The sequence below is a fragment of the Electrophorus electricus genome, chromosome 11 (genome assembly GCF_041902795.1).
Source record: "Electrophorus electricus isolate QZ-2024a chromosome 11, ASM4190279v1, whole genome shotgun sequence".
NCBI lineage: Eukaryota > Metazoa > Chordata > Actinopteri > Gymnotiformes > Gymnotidae > Electrophorus > Electrophorus electricus.
In genome coordinates, this window is record NC_137507.1 from 26900001 (window position 1) to 26918406 (window position 18406).

General features: G+C 46.9%; 2 protein-coding genes across 2 annotated transcripts in view; one reads left to right on the forward strand and one right to left on the reverse strand.

The window, feature by feature from the left end:
* The window catches only part of LOC113584686 (protein unc-13 homolog A), a 43859-nt gene extending 37446 nt beyond the window's left edge, over window positions 1-6413 (forward strand). The window contains exons 34-42 of the mRNA XM_035528102.2: window positions 754-903; window positions 1104-1227; window positions 1664-1720; window positions 1884-1964; window positions 2066-2213; window positions 2495-2551; window positions 4524-4616; window positions 4756-4915; window positions 5283-6413. Coding sequence (XP_035383995.1) covers window positions 754-903; window positions 1104-1227; window positions 1664-1720; window positions 1884-1964; window positions 2066-2213; window positions 2495-2551; window positions 4524-4616; window positions 4756-4915; window positions 5283-5574 — 1162 coding nt within the window. The 3' untranslated portion in view covers window positions 5575-6413. The remainder of the gene's footprint in view (window positions 1-753; window positions 904-1103; window positions 1228-1663; window positions 1721-1883; window positions 1965-2065; window positions 2214-2494; window positions 2552-4523; window positions 4617-4755; window positions 4916-5282) is intronic.
* Window positions 6414-6555: 142 nt separating this feature from the next.
* Window positions 6556-18031, reverse strand: LOC113584668 (RNA-binding protein MEX3B). Its single transcript, XM_027021734.3, has 3 exons — window positions 17716-18031; window positions 16594-17116; window positions 6556-15383 (listed from the first exon to the last, which is right to left on the reverse strand). Exons 2-3 carry the CDS (start codon window positions 17060-17062, stop codon window positions 13999-14001), a joined length of 1854 nt encoding a protein of 617 aa, XP_026877535.2. The 5' UTR covers window positions 17063-17116; window positions 17716-18031; the 3' UTR covers window positions 6556-13998.
* Window positions 18032-18406: the final 375 nt, after the last annotated feature.

The following is an 18406-nucleotide window of genomic DNA, read 5'->3' on the forward strand; positions in this document are numbered from 1 at the left end:
AGTGTTCTTCTCAAATGTGACTACAACAGTGGCATGTAGAGCTGCGCCCCCTCTGGAATGTCTCTGCACTGCACAGATCAGCGTTCTCCCCCCTACACAGCGCTAAACGCTAAACAGTGCAGTGCTGTTCTATGCCAGGCCTGCAATTGGGAACATTTAAACAGAGCAACGATTCATTTGGTTGCCAACAGTGGCATTTTCCATATAGCAACATTTAGCATCACTGTTCAGGGCAAGGGCTTCCTATTAGACAGGTCTGGAATGACCTGATTAACACAGGTCAGTTTGTACTTATATCCTTGACCACACATAGTCAGTGCACTTCCGTTTGCTGTGAGACATCTCACTATTATGAGTTGGAATCAGCATTGATCCCTGTATTTCAGCAGCATTCTAGTTCAATGGTATCTTGGACTGTAACCTAGTGTACTGGCTAGGATGTATTCTATGAGTAAATGACAAAGCACTTTTGTGGATTTACTCTGGATAAGAGCGTCTGCCAAATTCTCATTCACTGTGGATTAACTTTGTTTGTGTGTGTGTATGTGTGTGTGTGTGTGTGTGTGTGTGTGTGTGTGTGTCCCCGTCCATGTACATATGTATGTACATATGTGTGTGGATGCATGTGTATGTATATGTGGGTATGTGTGAGCACATACATATGTGCGTGGATATATATATATGTTTGTGTGTGTGTGTGTGTGTGTGTGTGTGTGTGTGTGTGTGTGTGTGTGTGCGTGTGCATGTGTGTAGTTTCCAGCCCCACATTGAGGAGAGTGTGAGGCAGATGGGAGACATCCTGAGCCAGGTGAAGGGCGCCAACGTCCCCGCCAATGGCAATGGAAGTCTAACACAGGATGCCGACAATGTGCTCCAGCCTATTATGGACTTCCTGGACAGCAAGTGAGAGACACACACACACACACACACGGAGACCCACACACACTGTCAAACTGTAGGTACCTACTTAAGAAGGTTTGGGCTCAAATGGAATGTAGTAAAGGTGTCTACCTCCCTTTCTCTCCCTTTCTCTCCCCCTCTCCCCCTCTATCTGTCTCTCATTCTCTTTTCCTCTGCTCCCTCTCTCTACACTCCTCCCCTAGTTTGACGTTGTTTGCTAAAATCTGTGAGAAGACCGTTCTGAAGCGAGTCCTTAAAGAGCTTTGGAAACTGGTCATAAACACCATGGAGAAAACAATTGTTCTCCCTCCGTTAACAGACCAAACGGTGAGTGTTACACACACACACACACACACACACGCACACACACACACACACACACACAGAGGAAGTCTGAGCATCCATAGGTCAGGTCTGGCTGCAGAGAGATCGTATTGCACTGTTGGAGGATGGAGAACACACATCTGATCTGAACACGTCTGATCTGAACACGTCTGATCTGAACACACATATCTGATCTGGTGGGCAGAGCCGGAAGCACCTGCTGCCTGTTCTCTTTAGCAGTGGAGAACTCTGTGGGAGAAAGAATGAGTGTGTGTGTATGTGTGTGTGTGTGTGTGTGTGTGTGTGTGTGTGTGTGTGTGTGTGTGTGTGTGTGTGTGTGTGTGTGTGTGTGTGTGTGTGTGTGTATGTGTGTGTGCATATATTCATTTCCCTTGTCAGTATGTGTGCAGGATGACACCTGAGTGTGCTGTTGTTCTAGGGCACACAGCTCATCTTTAATGCTGCTAAAGAACTGGGTCAGCTGTCTAAGCTCAAGGTAAACATGCTACATACCCCCCACTGCTCAGCCTCGTATTAAAAACCCAGTTTAACTTCATCAGTCATCTCCATTATAGGTATATATTGTTATTAATTCTCTTTTTAACTACTGACAATGCTGAACAGTCAAAGTGCTGACCTGTTTACCCTTTGACATTTAGGAGCACATGGTGCGAGAGGAGGCCAAGGCGCTCACTCCCAAACAGTGTGCAGTTATAGAGCTAGCACTGGACACCATAAAGGTGTGTGAACATACACACACACACACACACACACACACAAAAAAACAAACATGCATCCTTAAACATGAATCCATAAATATTGGTGTGTGTGTGTGTAACAGCAATACTTCCATGCTGGTGGAGTGGGCCTAAAGAAGACGTTTCTGGAGAAGAGCCCAGACCTGCAGTCTCTGCGTTATGCTCTCTCACTCTACACGCAAGCCACAGACAAACTCATCAGGAAATTCATTCAGTCACAGCACACTCAAGGTATGTTTCTGACCAACACGCGCTCACACACACACACACACACACACACAGAATGTGTGTCCCTTATGTGTACCTGAGTCTTCTAAATTTCTCTATTTCGCTTTTCCTCCCTGTAGCTTTCCTCTGCTGTTTCTAGTTTGCTGTCCTCTTCCTTTGTTCTGTTTGTCTCTCTGTCTCTGTTTGTCACCTGTCGTGTGTCTTACATTACTTAATCCTCAACTCTCCTCACTTTCTCTCTCATTCTCTCGTTCTCTCGCGGACGCTCCCAATCTCTCTACTAGTCCACGGCGGTAAAGGCGTGAGGTACAGCCCTAGCGAGGATGTGTACCCAGAGAAAGGTACGTTTGTCTCCAGACCCCTGGGCACAGCATGGGAATCACCCTACTTAAACAAAGGCTGTTTTAACATTCATGAATGCAAATGAGTCCCTTGCATATTCATGAATCCATAATTATGCTAATTGAGCCCGGCTCAGTGGACGCGTCATCTGGCCGCCGTAGCCTGCCTCCCACATGCACAGCTGCTTCTCCGGACGCGCCTGTGCACAGGGCAGAGGGTCGGGAAAAAGTCCCTCTGGGGGATTTTGGCTCCATGTGTCTCCGTCAAGTGATTCGTCATCACGGGGTCAGGTGTGCACCCTGCTGGGAGCATGTTGGCTGCGGCGGACACCATTGAGATGGTTGCCGGTGATAGCAGACGCTCTGGGATTGGTGGGCCGGAGTGAAGCAAGACAGCACACCTGACAGCAGGAAACGGTGTCTTTGTCTTGACCTTTTTGATTCTTTCTTCCACTTACTGTCTCTCTCTGTCTCACTCTTTCTCACCATCCTTCTCTGTCTCACTCCCTCTGTTCCGTATGATAGTGCCACTAGGCAGAGGGTGTGTGTTTATTTTGTATGAGCCCTAATGGGAACTCAGTAGCAAGGCATATAGTCTGCTTACTGTGTGTGTGTGTGTGTGTGTGTGTGTGTGTGTGCGTGTGCGTGTGTGTGTGTGCGCGTGTGTGTGTGTGTGTGTGCGTGTGTGTGCGCGCGTGTGTGTGCGCGTGTGTGTGTGTGCATGTGTGTGTGTGCGTGTGTGTGTGCGCGTGTGTGTGCGTGTGTGTGTGCGCGTGTGTGTGCACACATGTGGCCAGAGGTTCGCTGGCTGTGTTAAGCCTTTATATCATAGTTTTATTTCTGTGCTTCAGTTAATATGTTTCCTGATCACCCAGAAGAGTGTACTGAGTGGCTCTTTGGACAGAGAGGAACTCACAGCCTGCTGCCCACCATCTGGCTCTAATGTAGCTGCTGGCCAGATCACAATGTTTTATCTGCATTTCACCAGCCCTCACCAGCCCTTCACCAGCCCTTCACCAGGGCTTCACCAGCCCTTCACCAGCCCTTCACCAGCCCTTCACCAGAGCTTCACCAGCCCTTCACCAGAGCTTCATCAGCCCTTCACCAGGGCTTCACCAGGGCTTCTGAAAAAAAATACACCAATTGGGTTCCAGCACGGTTTGGTGACCATAACATGGATGAAGTGCTTTTAATTTATATCCATTTAAATTGTTTCATCACAGCTACCAGCATTGGCCTCTTCCTGGTTTTATACATTATAATGGGATACATTTCACTCAGATTAATCCTGGGTCAGAAATGCACAGTTCATGTTGCAATTTCACAAAATTCTATGAAACATTTATGAAATGCAAGAAAGAACCTTGTAATATTTCAGTGATGCTTGGCTACATGTTTTTCATTGATGATTTTCAACACTCTGACCAATATAGAGGATGTTTTCCTTGTTTTGCTTCACCCATTTTGTCAAAATGTTTTGCCTCTTCCTGACACACTATTTGCCTGTCTCCCTTCTGGACAAGGCGCTCGAATGCTCTCTGTCTTTGAAAGCACTTAACTAGGCTTTTCGTGTCCACAGCATCCAGTCATGGCAGATATAAAAATTAAAAGCAAATTCTTGTGAAAACAGACAGTTTGAACTTCAGGCCCTTTGTTTCGTCAACAGAAGAATGTAGTCCAATTGAGGCCATGTAGGTTGGCAAAAAGAAGAAGTTTTGAAACTGTTCTCTTTTCATTTGATTGCCTGTAAGAGTAAGTTGGACTACAACTGGACGCTGGACATGAGCTTGTGTGTGACTGACGTGTAAGGGAGGTCTTGGAGACATCAGTGCCCCTCCTCAACAGAAACTCTTTACATATGCACCATGTATAATTGCTGGGCTTTAAGAGGACCGGCGTGTGCGCTACGGAGGGATGTGAAAGTGTGGTTTTGTTTTGTTTTTATTCCCTGACCTTTGACCTTGTCTTCCAGCCTCAGGCGTGGATGATGCTGTGGGAGAGGTATCCATGACAGTGGAGCTCCTCAGTGACCCCAACACCGGAGGGCACAGAATTAATATTAAAGGTTCAAAATCTTCCTTTCTCATCCGTCCGTCTCTCACTCCGCCCACCTTTCCAATAATTATGACTTTAGGGTGTTCCATCTTTTTCTGCTGATGTCATGACCTTTGTCAGCAATTTTCCCTCCTTCATTTGATTGATAGTGGTGGCGGTCAATGACCTGCGCTGGCAGACACAAGGCATATTCCGCCCCTTCGTGGAGGTGTACATCATTGGGCCATACCTCAGCGACAAGAAGAGGAAGTTCGCTACCAAGTCTAAAAACAACAGCTGGTCCCCGAAATTTGGCGAGTCTTTCCAATTGTAAGTCTTCCCCCTGATTTGTGTTTGCTTGACTGAAAAGGTTTAGCTCAAACATGTTAAAATATGTTAACATATTGTTATGCTAATCTGAGACATTGTTAGCCCTCTGCAGCTAGGACTTTGCTTTAAATCCCAATTTTAGGGAGAGTCCAACCTGTAGGTACTGAAAACTTCAAACTGTGTTGGGCGTAGTGAACAGTCGACAAGAAAGCTTACTCATCTCTTGCCCCACATCATATGATTAGTCTGTAGGTAATGCAAGGGCACTTTTTAGGGAATATGGAATGCAGCCAATGTTCTTCTCTGCCATCCCTGGCCCCGCCCCCTCCTGCCCTTTGCACTGTGGCCCACCCCTTCCCTCCTGCAGCACCCTGGGTAGCGAACTGGGGCCCGAGGGCTATGAGCTGCACGTGTGCGTGAAAGACTACTGCTTCGCGCGCGACGACCGCACGGTGGGCGTGGCCGTGCTGCAGCTGCGCGATGCGGTGGGCCGTGGTGGAGCCACCTGCTGGCTGCCCCTGGGCAAGCGCGTGCACATGGACGAGACGGGCCTGACCGTGCTGCGCATCCTCTCACAGCGCAGCAACGACGACGTGGCCAAAGAGTTTGTCAAGCTCAAGTCGGACCAGCGCTCGGCCGAGGAGGGTCGCGGGAGCTAGGGAGCTAGGGCACCCCCCCCCCGTGGCAGTGCACAGGACCGCACAGAAAAGCAACCGGAAAAACACATGCATGCGTACACAAACACAGCCACAGGAAACAAACTGATGGAGGTTAGTCCAGTAAATAAAGATGTCCATATAGATAATATTAGCTAAAGGTTACTGTTGTGTCTCTGTTGGTAACATCAATAGTGACATAACAGAGATTTCTTTACAAACACAAAACCAATGAAGTCTGATTCAAGCAATTAATGATGTCAGAAATATAGGTATAGCTCTTTCATCTTTGCCTTTTTTATTTTAAAAACAGGAACCTGGCTGTGATGTGCTTAAATGCCTCCACACACACACACACACACACACACACACAAATTCAATATGTCTTCTTTTTATATTCTAGCTTAGCTAAAAACTCAAAGCATGTCACAAAGCTTATAAAAAACAAAACACAAACAAACCGCCCTATGATTGGCTTCACAGAGTCCTTGTCCAATCAGTATCAGTTGGATACTGATTTCCATTTGCTCTTTTTAGACACATGCCTTTTGAAGTTGGTAACCTTGACTCAGCAGTTTGCATCGGGTAACATAGCTCACTTGCCGTGTGTCAACGACCCTCTGGCGGTATGAGTCAGCAGACTGCTGTCAGAGATCGGGAGCAGCCCGGCACTCCTTCTACACACGCGCACAGCATGGCTGCCTGGGGTATGCCCTCGGGCTCCCAGTTAAAACAGCTTCTGCTGCAAACGCACTCTCCATCTCACCCTTCCTCCACCTCAGTTTATTATTTTATGGCTGGATTATTCCATTGTAGGAAAAAACAAACAAACAAACAAACAACATAGCAAAAAATTCATTAGGGCTTGATTGGTTTGTGTCGTTTGGAATACTTTGCACTTTTCTTTCTTTGCATGTTTGGGAGTGTGACTCCACCCCCACCTGTCTGTCTGCCCGTTAGTCGGACAGTCTGTCCTGCTTTCTTAGTGCTGCCTCAGCTGGGTCTCCTAAGTGCGGCATATGACGATGTCCACTTACTCCAACACTGTGACTCTCTCCTCGGGCCTGCCGCAGCGCCTCCCCCACCCCAGTGCACTATGGGGCTTCTGTGCGTCTGTATGGTGGAGTGGACTCTCCAAAACAAGACGCACCTCGTGGCAGGTGGGCTGACGGTGAAGAATTAAGGAGCACCATTTTGTGCTTTCGTAGAATGAACAGACCAGGGTTCCTTTTTTTTAGGGAAAGGGGTAGACAACAATAATACTGACCCATGAGCCACGATGCTAGAAGGTCCCTTTTGAAGGGACTCCAGTCAGAATTCTCAAGAACAAAGGCATCTCCTGAACCAGCCCCTCCACGCTGGGCAACTCACCACAGGCCTCATGCACTCAGCTCCATTAAGTCCCTATTTAGAGTCAAGGGCTTGCCTGACCTTCTCAGACAACTTGTTTGAAGAAATCTCTAAAATATCAAAGAGGACCATAGCTGCATGTAAGAGGTTTGTCTTACAGCTCTGTGACAGTGTTAGCATGTTCAGCGTGGCAATGTCTTTTAGTGTTTGATTCCACCAAAGGAAACGTGTCTGTGTCTCTGTGTGTGTGTGTGTGTGTGTGTGTGTGTGTGTGTGTGTGTGTGTGTGTGTGTGTGTCATGCTCAGGCATGGAACTGTCAACTTGCTGTAGTCCTTGTGTCCATGTCCAGAATCACAGTCTTAAGGCCACTGCCTGGACTTCTGCTTTCGCAGTGTCCTGTGCAATCGGCCGTGATTCTCGTCTGTCTTAATTCTACAGCAATACTTCAAGACGTGGACTGAAGTGCAACTTTTGTGGAGAAGGAGACGCCCACGCCAAACAGCCTCCCGGGTGGGGGTCTGCACAGGGGTACACACTGGCCTGTACCAAGGACACTTAGTCATTATGCCATCTTACGTTTCGCAGTACTGTAGAAAATGTGTTTGTGCAAGTTGAAATTAGGAACAAGGGGCCAAGCACTGAACAGATTTAGTTTCCCCATCTGTCAAAACGCAAAGGTGTCTCGATGGCCTTAGGTGACCTTTCACTTAAATGACTAATCCAAAAAGATGTACTAGTCTTGTATAGGGCTGGGGTAGATGAAGTTTGTATATACATAGCCCATATATCCCAGATATTTGGGATGAGAGCCAGTCATGAATAGATAGCCATTCAAGTTCGCTGTTTTACAACTAAACCATAGTGCAATTAAATTACATCATAGTAGTTAACTCTTTGTGTACTTGGAAAAGAAAAGAAAATGTTTACAACCCAGAGTGTATCAGCACAAAATGCTTGCACATATATATTATCACTGTTGGAAAGAGTGAAGGTGCAGTGACTCGAGCTAAAAGGTTGCATTGTGCAGGCGAAACCACTGGTGTGGAGGCTTGAGTTCTCTGCGGAGTGCTCATGGAGCCATGCATAGCTTTGCTCTGCAACACCAACTATGACACACCCGCAAACGGATGTCGCAATATTTAGCTTGTTTGGGTGAAGAGAGCTGGTCACAGTGACACAATGACATACGCTTAATGATAGCAGCAATCACATCACTCATGAGAACACACAGTGGACACTTACACACACACACACACACACCCACACACACAAAAAATGCGTGCCCACTCCACAGACCTACTCAAGCACAAGCGGGCATGAAGATTACCCATATGCATGCTTGCATGTCTGCGGATGTGTTGCCATGCGGTTAACATTGTGCCCATTTCGTGACCTGTAAAACCAAGTGCATGATGAGGAATGGAACTGTACTTATGCCGGCACGTCTGTTTCTGATGTTAACCTGCCACTCGTCAGCTGAGTTCTCAGTATGTCATTTCATTTTATTTTGGAGATTTTCAAATGTATTTATTTTTCAAAAAAAGAGGAAAAAAAACACAAACAAATGCTTGTGAATACATAAACACATAAAAAAGAGGAATGTAACGTAAATAAGCATGAACGGATGTTTTTATACTGGGGATGTTTCTAATTTTTATTTGTAACCATTATGATAGTTTCTAAATGAGGATGGTGGTGAGATGATGCAGCATTGCTTCCTATTAAAAAAAATGTTCAATCTGATTTTTTAAATCTGATTTTATTTTCTTATGGAGATACATTGGTGTAGTTACAAACAACACAGTGAGTGGAAGAAGTAATACAAACACCCAGTAACAATCAGCTTATTTTAAATCTACTGTTCTATGGCTGTTTTACCTTTGCACACCCAGTAACAATCATCTTATTTTAAATATACTGTTCTATGGCTGTTTTACCTTTGCAATCTATCAGGTCACTAACTCCAAGCCTGTTGTATCTAGTACACTGTTCTAGTCCACCCTCTAAACCTTCCTTCAGCTTTTGATCTAATTAAGTCAACAGGTCTCCCCTTGTTACAAAGCTACAGAGTGCACCTTTAATACTAATTATTACCTGCCCATTTCTACAATGAAAGAAACCTCAAAAAAAAAAAAAAATTATATGCGTCTAAAGCAACACCGGGTATTCAAAAGACATTAAGGTAGTAAACAGCTGGAGCAAAATGTCTTATAAAAGACAGCAAAAATCAAAAGAAAAAGTTAAATTTACTACAGGGCTACTACTAGGTCAAGACTTCCCCAGAGCCGCGGCCAGCTCCTAGGATGCCACGCCTGCTGTGAACATAAATATTTGATATCAAAGCAATGCAAGACAGTAAGTCTCCTTTTCTTTCACAGCATCAGAATAAGCTTATATTTAGAAGACAAAGCGAGTCTTCTGCCCCAGTGTCTGTTCAATACAGCGGTGATACAGTTCAACTCAAGCAATTCAGTTTTGCTGCAGTTATTAAACCCCCATCGACATAGCCTGTAGCGATTTTAAAGAGGAAAAAGTAATGCTAAATTGTTGCATTCATGTAGCGTATATATATTTATATAGATAGGTTTCCTCTTTACTATGAAAACCTTTGACCATATGGGAGTGCAGTTTCACTGTCCACTGTGTAGACACCATAGACCATCCAAAGGCAGAAATGCTCCCCAGTAACTTCCCCAGATTTGTGGGTAAATGTAATAAAATTCATATACACATACGATATAGACACTCACTTTGAACAATTCCGCGGTGATTAGTCTTATGGGGGCCGAACTAGTGTTTTCAAATATTTTCCTGCCATCTAGTGACAGTTTGGGATACTGCATGTTATCAGAGCGGACCGGAGGCTGTCAGAGGAAACGCAGGCGTGTCCGTGCCGCATTATGCATGTCTCCGGCCACACGTGGTTCAGTTTAAAAGCCGTGGCGGGAGCGAAACCTCCTTACAGGGTACATGTCATGCAGACTTCGTTGTCCTGTAACTCATTACTGATCTAATTATTGGCCCGCTTGTGTCTTCATGTTCAGTACGTTGCCTGCGTTCGTGAAAGCAGTTATTACTGTCCCATGTTTGGCGAGGAAACAGGACCGTAGGACCACGGCGGTGAGTGAAATAGCGCCGCTTGGGTACCGGCAGCTTCGTGAAAGCCACGTGTATCGTACAATAAATGATGTTGCATTAAAGAGACCATGGGAGAAGTCAAGACGCGAAGGAGACAGGGAAAGGAAACGAGAATGAACAATTAGTTACGCGACCCACCCCACAGTGACATGTTGCTGCCATCTATTTAAAGCAGCTTCAAGTGGGTAGCTGTAAACACTGGGTTCCAGGCATTTATTGAGCACCAAATAATTTTGTGTCGTCTTACAGTAAACTAAATGAAACACACCAAGACACTGGTTTATTGTTTTACAGTAAAAAACAAAAACAAAAAAAAAACAAGATTTATTAAAGAAGCATAAAAAATAAAACTCTTGATACATTTCTTATAACCGTCAAGTCAGCTCAAATTATATGAGTATACAATTGTTCCAACTCTCGGCTAAAAGGTCCATAAACTTTCAAATAAAATATATTTCAATTTTAAATTTCTTCAATAATTTTCTCATTTTGTTATAAATTGCCTATATGTTGTACACAGGAAACAAATATGGAAAATAAAGATAAATTTGCAGTAATAAAAGGGTCACATTATAATCTGGGATATTTATGTCAAGGTAAGCAAATAAATTGTAAAAATAAAATGTGTAAAAAGTTTTTTTTTTTGTTTTTTTCTTTAGAAAATTATTAGCTAATGCCTGATGGCTTCAAGACATGCAGATAGTTAACTTACAAATAATGATACATGTTTTAAAAACTACATTTACCTTATCATTTTTGTACTTCTGGAAAACAAATCCCAATGATTGTATTCAGGGTATTTACAGTTAGGTCTGAAACCTTGTTATTGAAACTACTTTTGGTTCTGCATACAAAATAATTAAAGCAGAAAAAAAAAAAAAAAAAAAAAAATCCCACACAAAGGAGAGCAGAATTACAGGGCTAAGTAACGCATGCAAGAGTGGCAAGCGACGCCATTCTGATGTAAGACTGGGCCCTCTGTACTTTCCTTGGTAAACCCTGTTTCTAAACCTCGGGGTGGGCAGGGGTGGTGCCATTACAGGTTGATGGGGCTCAGCCCCTTCGGGCTCAGTGCAGCCTGGTTTGGAGACTGATTAACAGAGAGGGAAGAGGTCTGCCCTCAGCAAGCTGATTGAGGCTGAGGTCACCAGTGAGGCCGCAGGAGCAGATAGCACTGGCCCCTAGATGTCCTTACAGCTCGGCGCCAACAGGTCCAGAGACGCCTTCACGGCACGCCACTGACTTGTGCTAAATTTGTACCTTTAAGCAGATCTGCTACTGTAAATTCCTTGGGTTTGAATTTCAAGAACACTTTTCTAAAAGATAATCTCACTTAGAAGACCTAAACTCATTTGTTAGGAGACTTCCAGGACAGGGAAAATCAATTAATATAAGAGATGCAAGTTGTCAAGGTATGCTCCTGTGCCGTGTCACACTCCCAAGTAGATTAACAAACCACTGCGTTCAGAAACAGCAGGGAGAACAGGAACCAAAATGACCAGTGCAAGACCAGCAAGGCCTGGGAGTGCCTGTTAGCATTCAGACACAAGCAACAGGAATCTTACGTGTTTGCAAATCAGTCGACCTGGAGCTGTTCTCCTCTCTCTACAACCACTCACGTGCTCCCGGAAACGGATCAGGCACCATCAACTGGCGTCAACCTGAACAGCCGTCACCGATTCGTTCAGCAACATTCTGCATCCACGCAGGAAGCAGAGATGGGACGGCCGAGTGCTCGCAAGACACAGAACGAGAAATGTGGACCAGATTTAGGAGACTCAATTCCACACATCCTCCCAAGTTACTGAAGGATGCTTGACAGTGTGGATTTGAACCATGCAAACCAGACTTAAAAATGGAGTCCTATTGACCATCAGCCTCTGAATTTGTGTACGTTTCTGTGTCTGGTGTCACTTCTAAGGTTATTTACCAGGAAGATCATGGCTACTCCAACCCTAAACTTCACCTACTGTGCAGCTCTGCAAAATGTAGCACAAAGTGTGTGGAAGCCCTGGGTGATATAGCTGCCAGGTTCTGACTGCGATTTTCAATCCTGGTTAATGTAACTGAAGGAGACCTGAATTGCAGTGCAGTAACAGGAAGCCCTTTTAAATGGTTTGGTGGCATCATGGCTTGTCTCGTGTAAAATGCCATCAATGGCTCGACTCTCCAGCCAGAAGCTGGACATCGAAGGGCGCAATGCTAAGAGGACATGCGCGAGAGCGCTCCCTGGTGGGCAGGGATCTTCAGAGCTCTGCCATAGAGGACAGCAGCGCGCTGCAGGCAGCTCAAATTATAAGGGCATTTTGTCCTGACAGTAAAAAAAAGGACTTACGGGAAGGGCGGAAGACCAACATTTCTCCAGGCTGATAGATCCACTATGGGCCACCGGCAGGAGATCAAAAAGGAACATCGCAGTGTGGCAGTGCACACAAGCAGAATGGCTCTACAAGAACGCCGAACGACAACGAACATCCCTCTCACCCCCTCCTCTTCCTCACACACACACACACCTTACATACACACTTCCACAGTAAGGAGAAACATTCTTGCAACATTACAAAGAACTATTCTACAATTCAATAATTCAAAACGGTCTTGTTGGTTTGACAAGAGGCTGCGCGTTCCCTATTCCGCAGGAACAACCAGACAGCTAATCTTAAAAGAAGATCTTTAAGAACAATAAAACTGTAACAGATAAGGACGACTGTGGATAAAGGGTGAATCCAGACAGCACGACGTCCATGGTGCGTTTCCAAATTTTAGCGGACCCCCCCCCCCCCCCATCAGGACAGGGGACCAGATTGGAAAAAAAAACAAAAAAAACACACACATCCCTAATAACCTTTTTTTGATCATAGCATTAAAGGCAAAAGACTGATAATGAAGTGTATATGACCTGTCTGTCCTAGCCATAGACAGTTGGCAAGAGGACGAGTGGCACCCACCGCTGGACTGGAATTTGAGTGTTTTAGGGTTGTACGGTTAGAGATACACAAAAGACCAGCACAAAGCCAACCTCTTATCACTGTAATGATATTCCTTATGCAATGTCAACTAGTCTATCTATCTACTTGTCTTTATATTGAACATTAACCATTATGTTGGATATCGACTCTTAACATGAATAAATATTAAGTGTTTCATTCTTCATAGATTAAAAAAACAAAACAACAACAACAAAAAAAAAACCACACACAAATAATCCTGGAATATTCCGGGCTGGCAAGTGTGTAGACTCTGCAGTCCCTGTGTTGTCCCAGTTTACCACCGCAGGTTTGCTATGGCAACGACGCACCAGAGACGCACGGGATTCAAAACACCCAACTGCATTCCCGTCCCTGGGAAAAATCTTGAAATGAACCATTAGAAAAAAGTGCAGACCTATGCAGTTTAAGTCGAAAAATACCTGCGAGTAGAAAAAAGTCTCAAGCGGGAAAAAAAACGAAAAACAAAACCAAAAGGCGCAATCAGGCTGCACTCGAGCAAGAGTGAAGAGCGTCTGGGGAGGGGGAATGTAAAGAACACGTAGACCAATGTGCCGGCAGGCAGTCGAGAACATTAATGCCTAAAGAAAGATAAGACACTGGTTTCCAACCTCCTCATCCACAATGAAGATCTCAGTTCTGGAAAAAGTCACAACCTGCCAATTCCACAGCCTGGGACAAGTATGAGTCAGTAATATCTGTCATCATCATAGTTATTATTATTATTACTACTATTATTATTAATAATAAATCAACTTAACTCCAGAATAGTGTCATATCTAATATGGTAATTATTGAATTTATTGTCAATCCTATGTAGGCAGGTGGTAGATACACGTCCTCCTCTCTTACATATCACTGTAGACTTTCTAGATAACTTTATAAGCTGGATGTTCTATAGGTTTGAACGACAGCACCCACTGCTGCCTGACTGGGTGCGGCGGCGTGGTATTAAGAGAAGATGCGGATGCACTGCGTGGCAGGGGTGTGGCACACCGGGCACTCTGGCTCTTGAGACTGGCATATCTGCCCAGCGCAGTCCATGCAGAACAGGTTGTGGCCACAGGGCACGAGTGCAGCTGTGACCTCACTCTCAAAGCACACGAAGCAGTCCCTGCTGGTCCCGCCAGGCACCATGGTGGCCAGGCCTCCCGCCTTCAGCCGGCCAAGCACCCCCGAGGCTACGCCCATGCCGCTGACGCCACCCTCCGAGTCGGTGGGGGAACCACCGGGCAGGGAGGAGGCCGAGCAGGAGGAGTAGCCCGTGGTGCTTCCGCCACTGCTGCTGCTGCTGCCGCCTGAGAAGGAGGAGCCCGTCTGGAGCCAGGAGAGCGCGCTGAGCGGGTCACTCTGCGCCCGCCGCGCCAGAGGGTGGTCCAGGGGAGCGGAGTCAGCAGGCAGCGTGGGTGAGAGGCGGGGCGTTATGTTGCCGCCGCTCAGGCCACTGCTGTTGCGCCGGAGGGCCTGTGACGGCTTGCCGCCGTTCACAAACGGCGCCCAGATGTTGGAGCCGCCAAACTCGAAGCTCAGGTCGTCAGAGGCGGGAGGGGCGAGGCCGGGGGCGGAGTCGCCGGCGAAGGTGAAACCGCCGCCTCCCCCGCTGCCCGTGCTGAAGGGGCTGGTGGGGCTGCCGCTCTCCGCAGGCCGTCGGGGCGCCGCGTACGAGTCGGCGCTCAGGCCTCCGTTGTGGTAAGAGGAGGAGGAAGAGAGCTTGCGGCCAGAGCCGTGCGTGGAGAGAGGCAGGGGGGGCGGGGGAGGTGGCGGTGGGGCCGCCGCGTGCCCGCTGGCGCGAGACCACAGCGTGCCGCCGAGGCCCAGGGAGCCCAAGCCCTCCAGGCTGACGTCTGTGCCGTTGCTGTGGAAGTCGTTGTCGCCCTGCAGGTCCACGAAGGCGCCTGTGCGGAGGGTGATGTGTGTCTCAATCTCCTCCCGTGCCCGGTCCACGTTCTCCGGCATGCCCGTCACCTCGAACACGGGGTCTTTCTCCCGGCTTGGTGTCACGATGTACGTGTGTGTCTGCTGCTGGATGCGTTTGATGGTGGCTCCCTTTGGCCCTACGACCAGGCCCACCACTCGGTAGGGCACACGCACCTGAATGGTGGTCTGACCAGGGAGGTGGGGGGGCCCGGGCAGAGATCCCCCACCACTGGCCCCTGCCCCGGCTTTGCAGCGGGAGGCACGGATCATGGAGAAGTGTTCCGCAGCCGAGATGATCTCCCGTTTGGCCATTTCAACATCCTCACGTCGACCTGTCACTATGAACACGGGGTCTTCACCTCTGACTGGGGTCTTGATGTATGTGTTAGTCTTTGCACGCAGGGCTTTGATCTTACAACCTATACAAAAAACACATTTGAACATATGCAAAAATCATTTACTCAGATGAACAATTAACAGGAAAAAATACAAAAAAATACAATACAATTATTTATAAACACAAGACATAACTGTAAAGAAGTAGCCTCCTAAATGATTTTGCCCTTTATGTTACAATTACACAAACCACATATTAGGAGCTGAATATTATTTAGGAACGAAAATGGTTAAATGGACATGGTTCCAAATACAACCTAAAAAGTAAAAATAACTGTGAATGTTCTTTTCAATTTTTTGCCCGTTATTTTCTCGCACATTCATAAGTTAACCCACAGAGGTGTACTACAGGGGTACTGTTCCTTTAAATTTGGACCGCTTCCTTCACGCAGCCAATAGTGTGCGTGCCCTGTGATGTCATTGTCGGAGGCAGAAAGCATGGCTTTTTCAAACAAAGAGAACAATGCAATAACCACAGCACAGCCGCACACGCCGCAACGAAAATGTCGGTTTGATATTAATAATGAGAATAACGCAAAAGCAAAGCAAAAGCACAAAAATGATTTAAATGTAGCGATTCCGCTCAGGGCACCGCAGGCACAGCAAACACCGCCCATACCCGTCCAATGCGCGCTCGGCCCTACTTAGCATACACGTTCAACGTGCTCCATTAATAAATAAAAATACGCCGATAAACAAAATTGCAAACGGCTCCAAATGACAACGGAGGTGTGTGCCAAATTTATATGCATGAACTTGGCCGTGGGGGTTGTAAAGCGGGATCGGTCGATACGTTTCTTTTGTTTGGGGCAGAACGCTAGACATGTCCAGACTCCCGACAATCTGCCGCTTTGTCTGACCCCCCGATACCCCTCCCCCTCGAAGCTACTTCCATCTGCCGAGGAATGGTACAAGACAATCGGCCCCACTGCCAAAATCGTTTCGGCAGCTACTTAGCTCGTGGTGTTTACCGGGTAAAACCCGCCAAATGTCTCCTTCCTGAACAAAAACACGCAGCGCCCTGCTTCTCAACAACCACCGCAATCAAGTAGCTACTACAACAGCTGGACGCAACAGCAACTTCTGCCAGCAGTCCCACACAAAAACATTTTAAAAGTGCAGCCAAATGGCATATTATTGTTTATCCTCTGCGCTTCGTTAAGAGATTTAAGCATTCAGAAGCCATATAGTTGTGAGTATTAGAACAATAACTTAAAATGTTGCATACGTTACCTTGCCGTCCTACAATTTCTGCAACGTGTTCCGAGCTGGGTACAGGCACACATTCAGTCATGTTGACACTCCTCTTTCTGTTGCAGAGCACGGAGCTTTGTTCCCCCAACACAGAGTGCGAGTGCGGGGCGGCCATGTGGTATCCACCGGTGCCGTAATACTCCGGGGAAGGGGAGCACGACGTCGGCGACTCGCGGGACCCGCCGGGGTGTTCTAGCATCTGCAGGTCGACGTAGCCCCCGCCGCCGCCGTTGCAGTTCTCCGGCACGGTGCCTGGTGATCCGTCCAGCGCGTCGACCTTATCCAGACCCATGAGTGACAGCTGGTCCAGGGCGAAGCGAAGCGCCTCCTGACGATCCTCGTCCCGTGACTCCGGGTCCGTTTCTCTGGGCAACGTGACCCCGTTCTGCTGGCCGCTCACTACCACGTCGTGATCCATAATCTCAGGGTGGAACAGAGGGCTAGGCATGCTCCCCGTGGATGCACATGAGACTAGGGGGGGACCTGGGGTGGGGACAGCTTTCTAGAGAAGAGGGTTTCGAGCAAACAATACAATAAGAAGTGAACCATCCATACAAGAATGCAACAGATCACACAAATCTGAATGAAATGTTCTATCCCATAGCATCCCCATACCCATTTTGTGTGCGAATGTGGCATTTATTCCCCTCTCTCCTCTCACTGCTTTGTCCTTATTGTTTCTTTCTCTGCCAGTTGTTAGCTAGCTCGCTAGCAAAGTAGCTATGGCTAACACGGATACATAGCACCACAATCGGCTAACTAGCATAGCTGGGACGTGTTATGACAAACCGCTGCTGTTGCCGGTGTTACATTCTGGACCACGCCGTGACATTTACAAATACAGGGACAAGAGGCAGTTGCTGTACGGTTGAGAAATGGTAACGCCCAAAACCGAACATAACCGGGAGGGGAATTACGTTTTGTTGTTAGCTAGCACGCTCACGTTAGCCAGCTAGCTAGCTAGCAGAAGAGAAAGGTAAGTCACGTTGTCGCCGCCTTTGTTTGTGGACAGCACAAGCACAATCATGCACTGTGCTGCACAAAGTTCAAGAATCAGCGACAAAACAAATACATGTAATTAGGAGCGCGCGTTACACTCACCTCGTGGCCAGCTCGCGCTTGTGCCCTCCGTTCTTTAGGTTCTGAGGGAACAGTGTGAAGTGTTGGCAGTACGTTGGCTAAAGGCTAGCAGACTCGCTAATTTGGGGGCGTCGGGAGAAAAAGATTTAAATAAAAACCATGCGAGCGGGGAGGCAGGGGTCCGCGAGTGATTAAAAACAAAAACTCCGAGGTTTTCACTTTGCCGTTGTTTGGTCTGCCCGCTCGCAGCGCTCCTCACATTTCTACGCATGTATAAGCTCTTTTAAAAACAGCACCGCGTCTCTCCTCTCTCCCGTCCTCCAGCCCGCCGCCTTTGTCTGGCCAGGCGCACGCCGCTCTGCCTGTCTCGCGCACACGGCGCTGACGTCACCCGCGACACAACAATGGGTTCAAAGGCCACGCAATAGGCACGCGTTTCTGCGAAGCGCGTGCGCATTCCCGCGCCCGGTCTCGTTCACTATGACAATTAAAAATAAATAAACAAATAAATAAATATATATATATATATATATATATATATATAATAATAAAAAGTGGTCTAAAAGTATTAATGCTGTAGATGGGGACACTTCTGCAATGCTTTCAATTCTTGGGACGTTTCCAATTCGTAACCAGGAATGCTACTCGTGAGCTAGGTTCATCACTTGAAAGAAACGGGGTGGTTTCGGACTCGCACACAAAAGCTCAGCAT